This window comes from Hippoglossus stenolepis, chromosome 23, assembly GCF_022539355.2.
Source record: "Hippoglossus stenolepis isolate QCI-W04-F060 chromosome 23, HSTE1.2, whole genome shotgun sequence".
Lineage (NCBI taxonomy): Eukaryota > Metazoa > Chordata > Actinopteri > Pleuronectiformes > Pleuronectidae > Hippoglossus > Hippoglossus stenolepis.
Genome location: NC_061505.1, coordinates 8,214,091 through 8,235,740, shown reverse-complemented (window position 1 = coordinate 8,235,740; position 21,650 = coordinate 8,214,091). Strand labels below are relative to the sequence as shown.

The 21,650-nt window shown below is 42.7% G+C and overlaps 1 protein-coding gene across 43 annotated transcripts in view; it reads right to left on the bottom strand.

Annotated features, from left to right (window-relative positions):
* Positions 1 to 686: 686 nt before the first annotated feature.
* The window catches only part of LOC118102710 (receptor-type tyrosine-protein phosphatase delta), a 344,139-nt gene continuing 323,175 nt past the window's right edge, over positions 687 to 21,650 (bottom strand). For 42 of the 43 annotated variants that reach the window (XM_035149111.2, XM_035149127.2, XM_035149120.2 and 39 more), the window contains 11 exons: positions 19,228 to 19,351; positions 16,041 to 16,216; positions 14,270 to 14,389; positions 13,990 to 14,144; positions 8,276 to 8,561; positions 7,232 to 7,410; positions 6,549 to 6,675; positions 6,214 to 6,339; positions 4,897 to 5,051; positions 4,532 to 4,667; positions 687 to 4,174 (listed from right to left, as the gene is read on the bottom strand). In XM_035149111.2, the coding sequence (XP_035005002.1) occupies positions 4,106 to 4,174; positions 4,532 to 4,667; positions 4,897 to 5,051; positions 6,214 to 6,339; positions 6,549 to 6,675; positions 7,232 to 7,410; positions 8,276 to 8,561; positions 13,990 to 14,144; positions 14,270 to 14,389; positions 16,041 to 16,216; positions 19,228 to 19,351 (1,653 nt within the window). In that variant the 3' untranslated portion in view covers positions 687 to 4,105. The remainder of the gene's footprint in view (positions 4,175 to 4,531; positions 4,668 to 4,896; positions 5,052 to 6,213; positions 6,340 to 6,548; positions 6,676 to 7,231; positions 7,411 to 8,275; positions 8,562 to 13,989; positions 14,145 to 14,269; positions 14,390 to 16,040; positions 16,217 to 19,227; positions 19,352 to 21,650) is intronic. The other variant, XM_035149118.2, reaches the window with a different exon arrangement.

Sequence of the window (21,650 nt, the reverse complement as noted above, 5' to 3'; positions counted from 1 at the left end):
ACTGGCTGTAGAATATGAATCAGGCAACAGCTACACACCCGAAGTGCAAGTGACGCTAAAGACCTTTGCGGCCTTTGCTGTGCTGCCTTAAAGAAAACCATATGTCTTCCAGCAGACGCATGCTTGATGAACTAATAAACTGGAAGTGACACTTTTGGCACATTTTGAATTTGTATCACATTGCCAACGAGTGTTATTTAGCAGAACTAATGATTTGGATGGATCTCCTCTGGTTTTTATCCCAACCAGTGCAATGCCACTCATTTGATTTAATACTTTATGAGTGGCCCTGTATTGACACCATGCTTAAGGTCAATGGTTGTACACATCTTACTCTCTCACCTTAAGAGTAGTAGTGTGACTGCATGTGGTAAAGCTGAGCTGTGGGTTTTAGTTTTGAGTCACAGCCCCTCACAACCTTGTCGCTGAGAACACAACACGGCTTTTCGAAAAACATCGCACTTCATCCGTCAGAGGTTTTTCCTGATGATTCATTGCAGCCGACATCAGTGACAGAAAAAAAACAGAGCAATGGAAATCTATTTAAATGCGGCGAGGCTCAATCCCCCCTTTCTCGAGAGCGCTGTGGATAATGTGTTGGACCTAGACCAGTAGGGGGTAAAATAGCTTCATCAGTCTTTTCCAGTCAAAGTGAGGTGGAGGGAAACAAGTGAAACGCCGATGCATAACACTGACATTTTTTAATAGAATTCATTTATAACAAATGGAACTTGTGTCAGCAAAGAACTGATTTTTCATACACTTCTTTCTCCACCAATGTAACCTAAGTAAGAAAATAAAAAGCACTCCTTTCATTCAGAAAAAGAAACATTTTACGCTTACAACTAATCAGAGGTAATTGTATGATCTTTTTAACAAGCCATTTTTTTTTTTTCTTTTTTTTCTTTACAATTTCAGTATTTAATTTTTCAGTCTATGCATCCAGACGAGAGATAGATAGAGAGAGAGCAGAGAACACAACGTTTATTTCTGTTAATGACACTCCAAGCTTGGATGGCGAAGCCACAAGAACAGATGGTTGTGGGACAGATTCTTCTGAAATCATCTGCTGGAGTAACCATGGCATCAGAATGGATGCTCTTTTTCGCCACAAACTTTTATTATTATTATTTTTTTTGTCTTTTTCAAGAGTTTGATACCTTTTTTGTGTTATTTACATACACACAAAGTGAACGTTTAAGGAGACTTTTTTTTATAGATGGGTTCAAGTAATATATTATTGGGTTTCAGAATCAATAGGGCGGTGCATAGTACAAAGATAGAGAAAGTGCAAATCTTCCTACCAGGCCAGCTTTGGCCGTTCTGCAATGTTTCACCATGCATACGAAAAGAAAAAAGGAAAAAAAAACTGAGATGAGAGAAATAAACATGTTCCGAGACGTGAACGTAATGTAACATTAGTCGCCGTGAGGTTAAATAATAGTACGTTTATATGGCAAAATCAGGACAAAAAAATTATCGGTTAAGCAGTCGACAGAAATAACGCAGCTGCTTGAGTTAACAAGGGAAAGAAAGCACCTGGAATGCACATCCACAAAGCCATCAAAGAGGTTACAGAGAAGTTAACATGGAGACGGAAACAAACCTAAAACCCTTCGTCTCTGACTGTTTAAAAAAAAAAGAAAAGGACACGACACCTCGGATTGTCAGGATAACAGAACCGATACTTTGCAGTTTGTATTTCTCTATAAATGCTCTTTGTAGTGACACACACACACATGAAAGTCTACAATTCAAACCTAAGGCATGACGAAGAAACCCTTCAGTGATGACCTGTGCATTAGGCATTCTTTTGTGTAACTTCTACATATGCTGAACAACTTTAGTGTTGTAGAATGTGATCCTCGCCACAACAGGTAGAAAGCTCATTAATTTGAAGCAGGGCCTTGACACGCGCGTACTGACGGACTTCATCCTGTTCAGGTCTGAGACCAGTTTTCTGTCATCTCGCCCCCAGCTGCATGTTAGAACATTTGAATAACATGTAGCTATTGTGTGTTCTTGACTGTTTTTCTGTCGAGGTCAGCGATATATATATATATGTATATATATAAACTCTTTTATTCTAATTCACACAGCCACAATAAGGCCACTGAAAATGAAAAATATGAGCTTTGAAATGTTCTTATTTGCATATATAATCTCATCGTGTGACAAATGAATACTAAAGGTAAATAAACTATACAGTTTACATTTACACTAAATGCCTAGATTAGTCAAAGGATACATTTAACATGTTAAATGAAACATTATAAAAACAGGCATAAATATAAGGCACTCTAAATGCAAAATGAAAAACCAAAAATGTCGTTACGGTCGAATGCTTTGAAAGAACCACGAGAAAAGTGACGTCTTTGTACTTTGCCCTATTGTGTGGTGCGAGCGGCCGCGTGACACCTCTGCCTCTTAATTACAGACCGCGTGTGAGAGTTTGAAAAGTTGCACCAGCGATGCTTTGACTGGCACCGGACATTCCCGCTCCCGGACTTTCACTTTGCAGGGGGCGGCGGTGGCGGCGGGGGGTGGGTGGGAGGAGGACAACAATGTCATGGGTGAAAAACATATCCACATAAAAACCCCTATCTAAAAAACACACAAATTTATTGCACAAGAAAAGATGCACTGAATCAGAATACAATTTTGTCCTACTGATGTGCATTCCAGTGAAAAAATCTCTTCATTTCCCCCTTAGCACTCTATTTGAATCTTTCATAGACTTTCCATATTTCATATACTTTTTTTTTTAACTCTATCAATATATTTAGAATGTTATATTTAGAATGTTATACATATCTCACATATATTTGGCAATCTGTAGCATATATCTATATATATATTCTTATCCAATTCATCAGGCTCTCTCTTATCATCATTCTAACATGGAAGAACTAAGATAATCGGTAGCAGCAAACTTCATACTTTGCTCATCCCTGTTGATTCCACAAAGCCCCAGTTTATCTTATGGGAGTAATTTAGTCACCATGTCATGTGATCGTGGACAATAAAAAAAAAAAAAGCAAACAGAAAAAATCCAGGACCAAAAAATAACTCTGGAACAAAGTTATATTTTGGTGGCGTGAATTCCGTTCTGTGCACTCAGTGCAACAAAATGAGGGGTAGAAGAAAAACAAAAGAACATAGAAAGCAAAAACAAAATAAAAAAAAGATTCTCTGCAAAATAGCACATACGTCAGAACAGTTCTACGGCTTAAAAAAAAAAGAAAATCCGAACGTTTTAACGTAAATACATTTTATCACCTTTTTCCCCCCAAGCGATAACTTTGTGTAAAAAAAGGAAATTCACACAGTTCCAAAAAAAAAAGCACATCAGCTGTATAATAAAGTACTAAAAAACTAAATCAATAATTTTCATTTATTTCATAGATCATTCGATGTCCCCCACACTCTTCCAGAATTTAGACGATGAACATTGTGACAGGAGAAGGAGTATTAATTCATTATTACTTTTAAGTGTGTCCTGCTGTTGTGGACCAAGCATTGTCTTCTTTTTCGATGGGTTGTCTTTGTGTGTACTTGATTGTGAAACAGATTTTTTTTTCTTTACAATGTGCATCGAGTTTTATCCCCCAACCACCGCAATTCTGTGTGCCTCCAGTGCCTCTCGTATCGGTTCATAATCACTGATGCATTTCTGACGATGTCATTATTGTTCATATACTTTTTTTGTTGTGTTGGTTTCATTCAGTTTTTATGAGCTCCCCCCCCCCCCCCCCCCCCGCCGTCCCAAAAATATGAATCCTTGAAGCAAAAGAAAGGAAAAAACAAAAAGGTAATTCCGTATGAAGCTTCATCAGTCAGGATTCCCTCACTTTGTCTCAAGGTGAGGTCTTTCGTGGGGGTTTTGGGGGGGGGGGAAATACTTGGTCCTCCAGGAATCATCTTTTTCATTTTTTGACGAGTCATGTCGCACATCCAACACGTAATGAGTTGTTAGCAAGGAGTTAAGGAGTACTTTCTCAAGCAGGAATTTATGGCTCAGAAGAGAGGCTCGCTGGGTTTTTTTCGTTCCAAAGGGCCCTCTGCTTTTTTATTTTTTATTTTTTTCTTCCGATAACTGGGTCTTTTACGTTGCATAGTGATCAAAGCTTCCCAGGTACTCCAAGCCAGCTCTGTAGCAGAACTGGTATTGATCCTGAAAACCGACAAAAAAAAAGGGAGAAGTCTTTAATACGCAGTCTGCACAATCTTGATTCTGGATCTCATCATTCTGGTGCTTTAATCATGACTTTTACAAAAGATACTCGAGCCACATGAATCTTCTTAGCAGCCTCTTTCATTGATCCAAGGCAGTATTTTACTTTGAAGTAGCAAATTAGTTATTTTAAGCACTTTAGTACAAAAACAAAGAAAGAATAAGTAGTACCCAGGTGTTATGAAACAGTTAGTCTGGATTGTCTTCGCTTTTAAATTAGTCACGAACCAAATGAATCATAGCTCTTAACAGATGCTTTGCAAGTGTAGTAGAAAAGGGAGAAAGAACTTGTCTCACCTCTGTCTGCACCATCGCTGGTCTCTGTGTCCGCAACATTTTCACTGTCTGAAAAATATCTACTACGCCCTCGTATCTCATTCTTTCCAAGACGATGCTGAGGGTGATGAAAACTCCGGTTCTGCCAACACCCGCGCTGCGCAAGAGACATGCAAGGTCAACGTCGAGGCCAGAGAAACATACTCGGCTACTTCACTTACTTAAAATAGCCTGTTCAATGCAAAAACTTTAAATCAGTGAGTAAATGTGATGCATGACGTCTGTTGTAATCTATGTTTCTTATGCTGGGGAGAGAAACATTTTAAACATTTCATTTAATACAAAATGTGTGCAGCTGATGCGGTCACGCCAGTTTGATCACTCACCTACAGTGGACCGAAATAGGCCCATCTTGGCCGAACTGCTCTTTTGTTTTATGTACTTGGCCGATGAAATCGATGAAGCCCTCTCCTGATTTTGGCACTCCTTGTTCAGGCCAGTCCGTGAACTGAAACTGCCTTACCGTCCGTGACTGTCCGTCCTGACCAAAGACAGAAAATACAAATTCTTGCGTCACTCAAAAACACGGAAAATATGCGTCACGGATGAAGTGAAACTCGGAAGCTATTAACTCGCAGACAGCCGCCACACGGCAGTTAATTGCACGAACATCTATCAAATGAGGATTCACACCATTGTGGTTTTTATAACACCAGACTGCATTCTTGAAATCTGGTGCCAAGCTTAAAGCATTAGTGGAAATCTTTTGATATTAGAGATGCCTGTCATTTTACCTGAATATATTTAACACGAACGCTAAAGATGCTATTTGCTTTGATGTGCTCCCCTCGACAGGGTGCTTGGAGAATCGACTTTGAGGGTGTGCATTACTTAAGTGATATTGTATCCCCTTGATAAGGAAAGCAATCCCATTGACGAGACAGTGTAACATGCACTACAAAGGGAGCCTGCGCTATTTATCTATGTAAGCCTTTGATGGAATTAAGAAGTCTCTGGCAGCTCCCTGCTGCCGGCGTCACGTTTGTTTTTTCACATCGACATGTGTCACAAGTTCTACAAATATATACTTATGCTGATGTTACACTTAAGGCCATAGCTCGGTGTAAACAAATATTTGATACAAAGCCAAAATTGTCATCGACTGCTGCGGCTAAATCGAGACTAATGTTAAATCCAAAGTGTTTCCCATCATGGGGAGGTGTCAATATATATTAAAAATGTGATTATATAATCAGATTGTAATGAAATATGTACATTAATATGTGTTCGTGAAATGAATGTAGTACTAACACAGTAGTATGCCTTGGAATCTCTCTGCCTGGGCCACAGCCCTGAATGCTCTGCATGATGGAGTAGAGTCACACAAAGTCACTTTCATCGATTTTAAAAGGAACTGAGCAAAGAAGGAATGTGCAAATAATTCGACAACACTAATGGCACAGAGTTCACAAACCAACTCGGGTGCAGAGAGAGATTTTCGGTTTGAGCGATCTTAAAAACCCACGTTCAGAAACGTTAAAAATTGTGGAACCTTGCTATGAAGTTGTTTGTAAGCTGCTGTTAGCAAATAGTCAATATTTTAAAATAATATAATACACATTATACGCAAAACAAAGGAAAGTCTAATCAAATGTAAAATTGTTGTATATTTGTTTTCCAATTTTAACACCGCCGCTGCTTACCCTGGCATCAGTCACTTTGAACTCTCTCAGGATGTACTGGGGCATGTTGTACTCGGCCATGGGGTCCACCACAAAGTACTGGTATCTGGCCGACCTTTCCGCTGGCCAGTACTGGTGGCATTTTTCCTGCGGGGAGTGGAAAAAAATGGAATACGACGATGAGCCAAAACATTCTCTTCACACACACTCTTCATTGTGTTCATTCCCAGAAATGTTGTCATTGTCTAGTCATGACTGAATGAACGTGTGGTGTTTCACACAAGGCTTGTTTGGTAACGTTTGCCTCTGTGTTCTGTCGCCCGACAAAGGAGGAGAGAAAAAAAGCGTTCGCGTACCCTGCCCATTTCTCGAAGCTTGGTTAGCATTACGACGATAGTGGAGTTGTGTTCCCAGAGCATTCTCCAGAAGTCCTCTGTGGTCTCTGCCAATGGTCCTTGCGTGGCAATGTAGGCTTTCTGTTGCCTGTGGGGAAGCATCCATCACAAGAGCAGAAAGTGTGATGACGCAGCACGGAGGTACAGATGAAATACAATGTCACATTAACCATGTTTGCAATGAAAGAAATCCACTGACGTGAAATCAATAACATGAATATCCAGTGTTATATATTGTTTATCTGATATAGATAGATGGATAGATAGATAGATAAATAAATAGATGGATGGATGGATGGATACTTTATTGATCCCGAGGGAAATCCAGTAGCACACAATACAAATATATTAAGTAAAATGTGATTGAAAGACACAAGTAACCAAGGCAAAGTATTGAAGCCCAACATAAATAAAGATGGAAAGATAAATAGCTGTATAACTTATACAAAGTTGTACATTAGACTAACAGCCTGGAAAATGATGGTGCAGCAGATCTGTGTATTTAAAAAAAGAGTGAAAACCGTGCAAGAGTAAAACTTAAAATACAAAAACTAGAGATATAAAATCAAATAAAGATCAACATATAGGCAGTAATGGTTATTGCGTTGATGTCCAATGGGTGTCAAGAGTATCGGAGCACTTACCTGTACCCATCAATGAAACTGGCATTGATGTAGTCGGAGCCCTCAACTCCTCGGATGGGCTGAAGACACACCCGCGTGGACTCGTATGGCATTATGTTGACAAGGCGGTTCTTGAACTTGTTGCACGGGAGGTTGGCACTGATGAATCGTGACGTGTGGGCTTTAGTGTTGGCTAAACGCTGCATGGGAGGGAGAGAAAGAGGAAGTGACTCCGAGTGTTCCGGTGCCAGGGAAGGAGACTGACTGCCTGATGCTAAAGATAGATTGTACACGATAAAGATCTGAAGAATACAAGGTGTAATAAGCTGTGCATAGCGTGCGATGGGATCTACACTCTTAATGGCTCACGGTGCACTGTGGATAATTGCTATTTCACGTAACCATACAGTATGGAAATGGTATCAAAGTGATTACTATCACAGCTTGCCCCCCCCCCCAAAAAAAAGAAGAAGCATGTTGGGATGAAAAGACAGGGAAATGGATACCCCAGTGAGCCAGGAGTGGACAGAAGTGCCGTTTTAATCTAACCTGCTTATCATCTCTTCATGGAATCAACATCTATCACGGAGCAAGAAAGAAGGCGCGTGACGAGAAAGGCAATGCCGTGCACACAGCAGTGCCACAGCCTGCGGAGGGCCGGACAGGGCTGTGCCGTGCCTCTCATTGTAAATGCAGAATATATTGCTCAAGTCCCTCTGGAAACTGTTCTGCGGTGGGGGGGGGGAAACCTGTGTTTGGCGTTTTCATGTAAGCCGAGAGCCCCGTTGCTCAAGGAGAGGGGGGAAAACAGAAAGGGGGAATTCACCCTATGTTGCGTTATACAAGTGACTCAACTAAAGGGAATAAGGCGGAAACCACAGGCCCCATGCTGTCTAGTGGGGCCTAATGGGAAGTGGAAACGAGTTCAGGAGCTGCACCAATGTGTGACATCAGGGGCCTGTGTGTGACTTGAGCCACAGGATGCCAGCTTCTCATGGAAAGTTACACATTTACATCGGGTGTTCGGTGCTGTCGGGAATTTAAAGTCGGAACAGATTTTTGTACCTTGAACTCAAGTTCCATGCCGGTGACATTCTCCCCGCCCTCTATCTGCGTCAGTTTCTGGATGTACGCGTAGAGGTTTCTGGCGGGCACCTCCGTGGTGCCGCAGTTGACGGCCTCCTGGAGCGCGTCGTGTATGAAGACGTACTGGTCCTCTGTCTGCACCATGTAGTTGCGCTGGGCACGCATTAGCGTTACGTGTCCATAGATGTCCACGGTCTTCTCGTGCTTGATACGCTCCATCATGGCATCAATCACGATGAAGCAACCCGTGCGTCCCACCCCAGCGCTGTAATCAAAAACAAGATCAAGTTAGTTTATTTGTTGTAGCAACACAAACGGTTATTGAACTGCATTGATATGGCGCTTTTCTTGTCTTACAGCACTTTACTCAAGTCAAATTCTCCCATTCAACTTTTCTATCACACATCATTCACTTACTACTGGTACAGCCATTAGGGGCAATTTGGGGTTGAGCGTTCTGCCCGAGGACACATGCAGACTGGATTAGCCGACCACAGAGAGGGGATCAAACCACCGACCGTCTGGTTTGTGGACAACCCATTCCACCACCTAAGCCAAAGCCGACAGCCCAGTGGATGGAAAGGTGTCTTTTCTCAAAAAAAATGTCCAGGGCTTTTCTAATTTCTCATAGTGATGAGGCAGAATGGTAAACGCTCCTTGCCAAGTTTGCCGCCATAGGATGGGCCATTTGGCCTGGGGTGTAATTAAATCTGAAGTGGCTCTGTGTGGAGAAGAGGGCTTGGCAGTCACAGCGTTCAGCCGGCTCACTGCTGGCTTTGCAATCTCGTCTCTCCCCCCTCTGGACCCCACCTGTGCTCTCCAACCCATCAGGACTAATCACTTACGCAACGGCAACATTTAACCTTTATCTCATTGTTTCCCGAAAAGTGCCACTGCAACAAATGCGGACACAGTCGCAATTTTGAGAGTACGAGTTTTTTTTCGAGGGCTTTGTTAACTTCTGAGAAGTGAAGCCGACTTCAATTAACGCCATTATATCAGCGCTGCGCGCCTAAATGACATGAGAGCTTTAGAAGAGGCTCTGAAAGGCAGGTCCCCTTCATTAGGATTCACGTCGGCACATTTTTACATTAGTGAGAAAAATGCACAAGTGAAAAAAGCACTCTGACAAAGAGGGGAGGTGTTTTACTGTTTCTCTTTGACCTCTCCTTGCAGGCCAGCTTGAGACATGCTGTATGAATGTAACCCTCCTTCGCAGACTGCTGACAATTCAAAAATGCTGCACATTACACGTTTTAATAGCACGAGCCTCGGCACAGATGTTTTCCGATGACAATTTATTAACCGGGGGGCGACAGGGCGGCGTTAAATCTTTGTCCGTTAACTCTCCTCCCGCAAAACAAGACTACTCCTTGCACCCGGCACTCCAAAGTAAATAGGTTATTCAATCCATTAAGCTGACATGCCTACGAGGTGTGAGCCATGCTTTCGTGCCTTCCTCCTTCTGATGAAGCATTTGTTTTTCATTTGCACCGAGGCGGGGGGAAAAGAAGTTGAGAAGGGAAAACTCAAGAGGGAGTGAAGTTAGTCCCTCGGGGCCAAGTCTGGTTAATGTGCCATGCTGCACTGGAACTGTGCTGCAGATGGAATAAAGACACGTACGGGAGCCATTGGCTTTAACAAATGATTTGATGATCATGTTCAAAATGGCTGACACTGGCTGAATGAAGCTCGGCTCTTTTTTGTTATTCTTTTCTGGAAGCAGCTCCTCACAGCTCCGGGTTCAATTACAAAATGTGCATGTGAGTGAAAGAGGGAATCGGGCTGCAAAGAAATGCGAAATTGTCCCGGGGACGTTTGAAAGAATGAATCACTTCCAGGTCTGAGAACACCTCAGCCCCTGGGCGGGGATGCAGAGAGTAGAAGAGATTTCTCCCTTTACCCCAGCTGCTTTCAATCTGAAAACATTTTATGGTACAGACCTGAACGTGGGAGAGTGATGACCTGTGAGAGAGTAAGTGACAGGGTGACAGCGCTGAGCTAGAGAGACGGAGACAGAGGAAGATGAGGAATGGGGGGGAGAGGTGAGGAGAAGGAAGGTCGAATTGTGCAGAGAGAGATGCGGCGAGGTGTCTGGAAATTGTGGGTTTCCGAAAGAGTGAGATGCAGGAGCGTGTATTGACCAGAATTTTTTCCTAAATGCGGGACCGGGAAAATGGTAGAAACGTGTCATATTCCTTTATCGACATGTGATGTGTGTGTGTGGTGGTGCAGAAAGCCGCCGGTGCATTTGGCAGTTGAAGGGGAGCAGGCGGACTGACTGCACTAATGACCTGACACTGCCTTTTCAGCCAGTCAAGACCAGCTGCTTTGGACATCGGCACACATTAAGTGTCAGACTAATATGCTTTCCAGGAGTTTGGGGAATAGGGGGTAAAAGTGCAGCGTAAAAAATACAGCTGCAACGAGTCCCGCGAAGATAAAGCACGAGCAGCAGTGAAAGCAATTACATATGTATTGTTACCAAAATCGCTTGCTGTCAGCCAACCCTGTCACCGTTTCCCCACTCTGCTTATTGAGCACAGACATGACCTCAAACTCGCCAGGATCACTCGCGGAGCCAATAGTCTCTCTGCGTGCGTGAGTACGTCTCGAAATGTTGAAAGTAAATCAAAACAGCGTGAGGGAGGAGGAGGTTTGGTTTTGAAACGGCCTTTTTTGCATTCGCACGCCGAGTGAACTCTGCAGCTTCAGCCAGTTTTCCTTCACAAAGCATTCAACGGTGTCGAATGGTGACAGAGAGGTGGGGCTTAAAATGCAAATTAACAGGCGTCGTTCGGTTGGGCTAATATATTTTCCCGGCTAAGAGAAAACGTGATGGATGCATTTTTCTATGTGGGCGCTCTAATCAAGGCACATGTTAATGAGGAGAGGTTGCATCGATGATGTCGAACAATACAAGGCGGGCATGTGTGCATAATTTACTGAAGTTGGCAAATACACACTCGCACATATGTACAGTGCAAAGGAAATGACAACGTGTATAAAACACGTGCCAGAGTTGTGATTTAGATTATAACAATTTTAAGTTACAGCCGGGGACACTGACATTGCAATGACTTTTTTTTCCCTCATATCTGTCATCAAAAGGTTGTAGATTTAAGAATTTATTATGAAACTCCAGTATTTTGATGTAGTTTAAGTCACTTTTGTAGTTTTCTAGATACGTATCTGATTTTTCTCATTTTACTGTGGAAAAAATTAAATAAGACATCTCTATCTAAAGATCTAGATGTCCCATTTTAGTCAGGAGACAATAAAAAGAAAAAAGATAAATTAACACATTTCTAATTCGTGGCTTTCTCTTTTAATTCTGACCAGTTAAAAGTAACATTAAGCCCATAAGCCACCACAGAAAACAAAACACATCCAGAGCTCTTGATTGCTTATTTCTATGTCTTTATGGTCTTTACATAAGACGTGTAGATATGTGGTAGGCAAATTTGGTGCATCAACTAATTAATCAATCTCTCCAGAGACTGGGCCGTGATTTTAATTATATTTCTTTTCCTTTTAGCTTTTGTTTAGGCCTTTCTGCATGTGCGTAAACATCTCGAGCAAAGTAAAACAAAAAAAAAAGAATGTAGATTTCTTCCATACAAAATATATTTATCTCCAAAATATCTGCTCGTCATTTAACATTCACAACATTATTTCGCTAAAGGAAGTGCATTTAAAAACGATGGCTCTATATAAAAATCGTGGTCCGACATGAAGAGAGGAAAAATGCCTCTTTGAGGATTTGCAGCTTGGAAGCGACGCTATCTGATAGCGAGCCAGAGGAATTAAAACCTCCCATCTGCAGAGTGACATTAATTCCTGCATTCTGCTTCATTGTAAAAGTCGGGATTTTCAATTTGAAGCCATTCGGCAACTAGCTCTAATTAACTTCAGCATGTGGTAATTCTAATTCTCCAGTAATCCCCCCCCCCTTTCCCTTTCCCTTTTTTGTCACTTTCTAACACAAGTTTGTATCTGTTACACTCGCTATCACTGTTTCTTCATTTCTGCTGTCTTTTTTTCTTCCGCCCTTTCAGTCACTTGCTTTTCTCTGTGCCGAGTCTCTGAAGCCGTCCTGACTTGTGAGGAGCCAGAAGTCTGCCTCATATCTGTGTGCCTTCTCTGTGGGGAGGCTGGCCGCTTATGTCGCGGAGGGAAGCGGGGTTGGCATGAAAGTGAAAGTTGTGTGTTTCAGATGCGGTAGCCCGAAGGGATAAACCTTGGACTTGTGGGGCCTCTGATGTGCGACACGTTAGCCGATGAAGCGGGGAGGACGGCGACGGGTCTGCATGTGTTTATGTGTCAGCGTGTGAAAGGAGATGTTTAAGGTTTTTTCGCCGAGGGCGGTGACACTGGCGTTCGTTGAGCTGTGATGTTGAAAACACCTTCAGATTTATGGGGCCTTTTGTGAAGTGAGCTGATAGTGAGCTGAATTGTTCGGGCGACAGTGGACGATAGTTTACTTCCTATCAAATTCAGGGTATGTGAGTGTGTGGCAATCTTTTTAATACACACTAATGATCCACAATTTGAATTGTGCACACACACACTGACTCAGCTCGCTCTCTTCCTCTCTCTCTCTCTCTCCCAGACGTCTGTAAAAACAACAGAACTTTTAAACTTCAACGTATGGAGAGCCGGAGGAGATGGCGTGGCGCGCTCGGTTTGGCTCGATTCTGTTGGCAGTGCGCTGCGCGAATGATAAGGACACAGAGAGGAGCAGTAAATTACTGACAGACCCGGTAAAAACTGTAAAAAATATATTTTTTACAGCCCAAACATGTATGAGAAGACCCAAATTGAACACTGTAAGCGGACTGGGCCCCGGGCTTGGTGGCGCTGTGGCCTGGCTATGTGCGCTCTGGCCCGGGCAGTGGAGCTGTCCGTGGTCCCTGGGTCCGTGCCCCGGCTCTGTGGAGCAGTCATATGCACTCGTGTAACTTTCACCAGCCCCCAAAAACATTTGCGGTGATGCCAGTAATGAGCTCAAAGCAGCGGTAGGCATCACATGACCACAGCCCTACTTCAAAGTACAGTTTTCACCCATTCACACACAGCATCTATGTGCAACATACACATAAATCACTCATACACGACCGGCACAGCCATTAACCTGGGGTTCAGTATCTCCGTGGAATCGGGAGACGGGGATCGAACCGCTATCCGAAGACAATTTTTTTTCACATCGCATGAAAACATATTGCATCAAAACCAAAATAGGTCATTAAAATCTGAGTTAAACTTTGGCACCAGCTCCTCATCCACCATGCAGCTGGCCCACGTTGAATTGTTTCTCGAATCCGTCACACATTAAAAAGACCGTATGATGGAGGCGTGATGTAATTCGGCCGATCAGCAGCTTGGACAGAGTGTAAATGTGATTAAATGCCACATACTCCATTATTTGTTTGAAAGTTTAAACACACACACAAAAAAAAACAGTTGACCGCCCACTGTTATATCAAATACTCTCTTAATACACTTACCTCTGATTCATATCTAATCTCATCCCAGAATTCTTCATTATCCCACAGATGACTCAGACATCAACCTCTAAATAGCCCGGAATATATTCTGCTTTTCATATGTATTCATATATTCATTACAGCAAATGGAGAGAAAAAAAATCAATTTCATGCTTCAGGATGTTTTCACGGAACCGCGTTTCTTACCTGCAGTGTACCACCATGGGCCCCGCATCTGGAGGATTGCAGGCTTTCACCCGTCTCAGGAAGGCCAGGAATGGGGTGGGGTGCTCCGGTACCCCGTGGTCTGGCCAGGCTGTGAACTGGAACTGCCTCACCTCTCTCTTCTCACTGGAGCCGTTCTGAATGTGGACACGGGGAGGGAAGGTTAGTGACCAAGTGCCAAGTCTCTCCCCCCCGAACTAGCCGACAGTTATGCCGTTGCCCGTGTGGCTTCGGAGGATAACCGCGTTCAAACGCCGCTTACTTTAAAAAGTGCAAATGTCCTGACACAGTACGTCGCCAGCTCTACTGTGTCCAACAGGGACACTTGGATGAGGCCGTAGGTTTCCGTCGCTCTTGTGGGCCAGTACTGGTCACATTTCACCTGTAACAGACAGAAACATCCCATCAAACAAGGGCCAGTTGGAATATACCAGGTCTCTATCCCCTGTAGTTCCAACAAATTAGCCCGGATGCATTTCTGTATCTTTTTAAAACCTCTTTACATTGTACAAATAATCTTTTAACTTCCAGTGTTCACGATCCAATATAGTCAAATAATGGTGAAATGAATGCACAAATCCTCCTCATTGCTGCCGACTGATTTCATAATCAATGAAATGGCCTGAGATATTTGTACGAAGCCGACAAGCGCAATCAATTGCCCTGACACATTATACAATTACAAAGGTAACCACAGTTTCCAATCATATTACCGCCTCAGCTTTATTGCTACTCGCGTGCGCGGCTTTGTTTCCCATTGAGCGACCAATAAAACACGGCCCCATTATAGCATTGCTGCTTCGCCGACAAAGGGAAGTACTGTTGGTGTTGGAGGGGAAATAAGTGTTTCAGTTCGATTGTTGTTCTTTATATTGTCGTAAGAACTGATGGGGTTAAAGCAGATTGTTTAACACTGCTCAACCGGACACCAGTGTACTACTGTGTGTACTATTCTGTATATTTGTACACTAATTTACTTTCCGTAGTAACAGTTAAAAACCTGATGCAAGGAGCAAACAAGTGATTTGGACACCAGGAGTAATTACAGTAATAACTATCGGATAAATCGGAAAACGCTGTAGATGATGTCTCGCATGAAGCCTTTAGGGCAGAGCCAAGAATCTCCTCTATCACAAAGCATCCTACGGAGAGAAACGGTCACCCGACGGCGTGGACCCCCGTTTTTTAATTGAGGCCGCGTTCATTTTATAGTTCCTGTAAAATTGTACTACAGCCAGAGGAGCTTATTTGCTTTGCATATTGTATGGACATACGGAGTGAAAGCCCGTTCCCTGAATTGAGTCAGCACTCCAGTTAACACTGTGCCAAGCTCTTAGAAAAAGGCATACAAGTGTGAAGGTCAGTAGCTTATGACGCCTATGAAAGCTTTCATGTGCTCAGTGAAACGGTTTTAAGATGTGCCGGGGAGGGAGGAAGTGTCTTTTGACCGTGCAAACCGTAAAAAAATGAGTAGTGAATGCAGGCGACTGGACAAGGTAGCTTTTGAGATTCTTTCAGTCTATCTTTTGTCGTTGACGGTAGTGCTCTGCTCTCAGGGATGCTTGGCTAATGAAGTAAGTCACGATTCTGTCTCGACTGTGCGGCTCGGTGTGTGATAGTGTGCGGTTATAAAGAGAGGATTGGGAATTTAAGTGGGGAGCAGAGAGCAACCTGGCTCCTCCTGGAGAATAAATATGAAGAGGAGGAGTACAACATGCTGCACAGTTTAAATGGAAAATAGCAGATAAGGAGGGACAGGGATGTCAAACAGATTGTGTGACTGATAAAGGTTGAGAGGAGTTGGACGACTGCATTGCAAAAAATTTCAATGTCAAACGAGGAATGGAAAAACTATTAAATTGGCCTAAAAACTGCATTTTTGAAAGAAATAGCTCGACTTTGCTCTCATGACCAAAACATTCATGAATCAATTCCTTCTGAGTTGAGCCCTGTCTTTTCAGTTGAATACAACTCATTTAATTTAGTGCAGTGCACCACGGAATAACACGCCTCTCTGTATATCTCTCTCTTACCCTGGACCTCTCCTCCAGTTTGGTCATCATTACGATGATGGCACTCCGCTGCTCCCAGATCATCCTCCAGAAGTCCCCGAATGTCTCCGGCAGAGACCCCTGGGTGGCGATGTAGGCATTCTGCTTCCTGTAGCCATCGATGTAGTTGGCATTGATGTAGTCACTTCCTGGAATCCCTAAGAAGAAGAGAAACGTTAATTGTTACGGTTAAAAAAACCCATTATACATGAGATTTCAGTGTCTTAAATAAAATGGTTAATAGTGGCATTTGTTGCTTCCTAACTCAGTCCCTACTCTTGATTTTTCCTTTTTCAGTAACATCAGATTCCGCTCCACATGCGGATCAGATAAAACCATTTCTGTTTCCTGTCAGCGGAGCCACGTTTTCGCCCCGGTACGAAATCGAAAAAAAGCAGCACAAAGCAGTCGAGTTGGGCACCAGAGTTCCAGTCCACAAGGATTTGTATTATGCTATCAACAACACATTTAAATCCACCGTTTTTGTGTCCCTCTCCCGTATCTGCAAGTGACTTACAGATAAAAGCTCGGCCTGCTCAAGTCTATCACCTCACACGGAGAAAAACAAACCAACAAAAAAAGCTAGCAAAACAATCCCCCTCCCCGCTCACTCCTCCTTCCCTTTGCGTATATTAAATGAAAGGCGCAGCAGCCTTTTCGAATCCAGGGGAAAGAGACAGAGCTGACAGCTAGTCAATGCTTTAGGACTGGCAGTTTAGGGGCTCCGTGCACACATGGTCGACCAAGATAAGTCTCATCTGCATGGACGCCACGTCCCAGAGAATCCCCTCAATCCAACTGCTCCCCTCCCCTCTCTTCCCCACACTGCCTTTTACTCGCAGGTAACTTATTCAGCATAAAAAAAGCAAAGGAAATGGAATGTGAACACATTCAAAAACCCACCCACATCATTTTATTTTCCTGTGCTCTTCCCCCACCCGCTCTTTTTTCGCAGTTGAAGATGTCCACACAGCCAGGCGGCTGTGCATTTCCATGATGGACAAGGGATAAATACAATTAAACCCAGTGTGTTTTCAAATTGAAAAGGGAAAGCAAAAAGAGACATTACTGTGGTTTAATGAGAACGAGGCAAGTTGTATTTGCAAATGGCTTTTTGCCTTTTTATGCTTTCTGTCACTCAGGATTTGTATAAATTCTTCTCCGTCAGTACGCTCATCAAGAAATAAACATGGCTACATTGTTTTTCCGTACACAGTCGTCACCCTGAAAAGCAAAGGACTCTCAAAGGAATTACAGAAAGAATTCAGGATGCAATATTGTAGTTGTGATCACGCTGAGTAGTAGTAGTAGCGGCGCAAGCGTTCGCACATTCATTTGCATTTGCAAGCAGATGATCACACACATTTGTCACGTTCCTTCACTGTCTCCCTCCCGAGCAGATTAATAAAGTTGTCACATTAGATCTTGATTAGGTTTCTTTAAAATAAAGTGACCTCTTTGTTAAACAGGGTGTAAGTGACTCAAGCACAGCTCTTGTCATTGAATAGGATCAGACTTGTAAATTTGGATTGTAATTGAACTTGTGACAGCCTCCGCGCTAAATATAGAACAATGGAGCGAACGAGTCACTTTAATCTTCCAAAAATAACACGGAATTCATTGAGTTTGATGGAGAACATGGAATTCGCGGCAAACAATGCTGACAAAAAACTAATACATACTAATTGATATTACAAAGTGAACACTTTAGCCACATGAAGGGTAGACCAACTTTGCAGGATTAACTTTAGATACCAGTTTAATCCTGCTAAGCCCGTGTTTTGTGTGGTCAGGCAACTTGGCACGAGGTTCCTTGTCAGTCGTCTTAAGTGGAGCAAACGCAGCGATATCGCAACCATTAAAGTCCGCGGATGTTCCTCCGGCATCAGAGCGCCCCCGTATCCCGAAGATCCTGCTGATCCGTCCCCCCACATCAATAAAATTCCGAAAGTAGCCTCCTTCAAATTCTGATGTCAAATCCCAAATCCCTTTTTATTCAAAGAACTCAATCAAAGTAAACAATGGACGCATTGCTTGCCAAAAGGCTTTGTTTAAGCTCAGAAGGAGAAGAGGAAGTCCCTCATGTCCCCTTGGCTGAGAACTACTCACTTGCTGCGGCACAAAGGCTCCAATGTGGTTGTGCAGATGTGTGTATGCGCCCCGGCTGATGGCGTTCCGTCAACACTCGAGCCGTGTGTTGTTTCCCAGAGACTTCAAAAACAGGGCTCTCTAAGTCCAACTATCTGTTTTTTTGTCACACCAGCCATATGCGAGACTCCGTTTATTTTCCCCGTGCCCTCCGTGGGAGCGGCTCAACGCGAATGGTTAATTAGTAGCTGTTTGTGTATGTGCCATTGTGTTGCTGTGTAATTGCGTTAATTTAATAAACTGGTGGAGGAGCCAGTACTTAACTGGCCATTTCAAAAAAAGGTTGTTAATTCCTTAGAAGCTGCGGGCAACACATCCTGAATGCGCCAAAGACTCTAAGAGGACGAGTCAGGTTCAGGATGAGTTTATGTGAAATTCTGAAAATACAAACGTGTATCTAAGTGTACGGTCGGGCCCTGATGTCCTCGGACAGCAACCACATCTTAAATATGTCTTATTCATATGATGCTATTATCAATGCCTTTGTCAATTATGCCAGTTTGGGCTTTTCTTTGCTTTTCTATCTTTATTTGTATATTTTTACAGATTTTTTAACAAATACACACCCAGTAATATCTAGAGCAAATAATAATACGCTACCCTGGGTTCTGTATTCCTTGTGTGCTCGCTGCTCTGGTTTCAATGAATACATTTGCTCAAGTAACAAACCGTGGCTTTATACAAACTGTAAGCACATGGTATTAAAAAAGGATTCACCTAACATGAAGTTAAAGAAATGGAAGCTGCTAAAACTTATTTCCATCTCCCACTGTAGGCGACTGGTTTATCTGATTGCTTGCCTCGGCATTTATAAAGGGGAATTGTCATATATTTTTCTTTCTTTCTTTCCGAGCACCTCAGGCACGAAAGAAAAGTCGTAATCTGACATGCTTGTGTAGGCATATAATTTAGAAGTGCATTGTGGTTGTGCTCCTGAGGTCTTGGGAGATACGGCTGCACTGTGCTCTCTGTGGGATCGATGCAGCAGTTGGGAGGGAAGGTGTGCAGCTGGGTGGCATACCGTCGATAGCGGAGAGCAGGACTCGGGAATGGTCGTACGCGATCACGTTGGCATATCGGTTCTTTGGTTTGTTCACCTCCAGGTTGGAGTGCTCCCACGTGAACTGCTGACCGGGGTCGATGGACTGCAAGGCAAGAAAAAGTGTTGTTATGACACAAACACAGTGGAATAGACGAATGCTTCACAGCCAAGGTTCATCTCAACCGTCTTCGAGGGAGTCGGGTCTTGAAAGTGAAACATCTAATGATTCAAGTCTTCTTTTGCCGCACAATCTAGTTTTACAGGTATTTGCACTGATCGCACTTCTGCTAGAGAGTGCACGCTAAGAATACAAATTCTATGTTAATGCAATGCATAATATTGATTTTTAGTGCTACCGTTAAACCCCCTCATGTGTACAAAACAGTGATGAAGAAAGGTTGTGAAATATTGACAAAAATGGCTTTGTCTCTGGCCCTTCTACTTAGATTATTACCTTGCATCAAGGTTAAATAATGTAAAGTTAAAGACCTTTTCAGAGCTTAATGTGATGAGAATGTGAGAAGAATACAATCACATAGAATCACATAATCATCCTTGGCTTAGACGCAGTTTTTCCAATATCATGCTTTTTAATGCTCCATTTTTTTAAAGGAAATTGTTTATCGTCAATGCAATCACATATTTCATATAACATCCATATAACAAATCAAGAAATTACTCTACTTCAGGCTAAATACTCAGATGCAATTAAATAATCAAAGGGGTCCACTTTCTACTTAATACTGAGGCTCTTAAAATCCTTGTTATCATGAGATATGTCATGTTGTTGAAATGGAAGTCAAAAGGAAATCATAATAATTGCTTGACCTCTGAGCTTCTCTGAAGTTCGCTCTTTTAATCATCAAATCCTAAACTTTAGTTTTTTGAGGGTTTTTTTGCTGGATGAACGATGTAAACTGTGTTTTTTTGCCTCGTGAATAGCTGGTGCATATAAATGATTGGATTTACAAAAAAGATACATCTGAATGGGTCGCGGAGGAAAAGCCCCACGATCCATCAGCTTTGCACATTTGATTAGTAGAACTTTATGGCAAATACTAGAATACCACACTTGAGACTAGTTTAACAGAATCCGCTCCCCGAGTCCTCTCTCGGCCTTGTAAAGCAGAGATTGTTAACAGCCCCTCATCACCAATAAATGAGCTATAAAATATAATGTCACAAAGGGACAATGTAAAAACACGAAAGAAATAATTCCATTTCATATTGTCGGGGAAACATTATGCTTGCGTTTTAAATGACGTTAGGATACTTTAATGTTTTTAATCTCTATACTTAAAGTAGAAGAAACCAAAGTGCAATTAACAGACACATTAGGACTCATCTGGATATGGAAATTATCTTATATGAACAAGAAATGCATGGAAATTAGCTTCATGTTTTGCTTTCAGACCGTTTTACTGATGGCAAACTTTAGACCACCACGACAGCCGTGGCAGAGGAAGACATTGTTTATCTGCAGAAATTACCTGAAGCAGCAATAAGGAGGGAGGGCAGGCCCACTAGCAGAGGCCTGGTATTTTATCAAAATCTGTTGAAACAGAGGGCTGCAACATTGCCCGTAATCAAAATCGTCATTTTTATTGTGCTTGCAAAATTGCTTTCCACTGCTCTCGAATGAGCAAGATGAAATTGGAAGTCAGTGTATTTAAGCTGCAATAATGATGGGGCCGGCTTGGCAGGCAGCCATATGGTGACCTCATAGATTCTGGAGCCGTTGCCGGGGCCCGCGGAGAGGAACGGGCAAAGAAAGGGGGGACTGTTCCCATGCATGTCCCACAATGCCACAGAAAGGACCTCTTGTTTGCAAAAGGTGTTTCAGGCTCCGCACGTTAATATTTGTCTCTTTCGCCATCAGACTTTTAGATTTGCGGGGCTATTTACACGATGCATATCTATCACATTTTCAAATTCCCTGCGGCGCCCCTACTTCGCAGAGTGAGACTTCAGCTAAAGTGCAGATATAAATTATCCGGTCGTGTCGGTAATCCGTAGCCTTTGAAACATCCAGGTCTCGGAGTGCATGAGTCACATCCCTCAACTTAGCAGTAAAGCGTGAGGGTTCTCAAGGATAAACACGCTGAATGTGTGTCTGTATATAGTGCACTGCTCGTGTGTTGTTGACTTTATCCCACACCCTCACACTGCAAGGTGTACGGTTGCCTCTGGGTACCGATCACAGACTTTTAGTGCGATTATTCAAGGTTATATTGCACATGCTAAAAATGAAACAGCGCAGGTAACATTAACAGGAATGATACAATTTGCAGAAGTGATGGAATTAGACACATTGAGCATTTTACAAACCTCAAAAATGATCACAGCTGATAAATATAGATTCTTGTTTTTAAATAGTAAACATGGCCTTATTCAGAAATGCT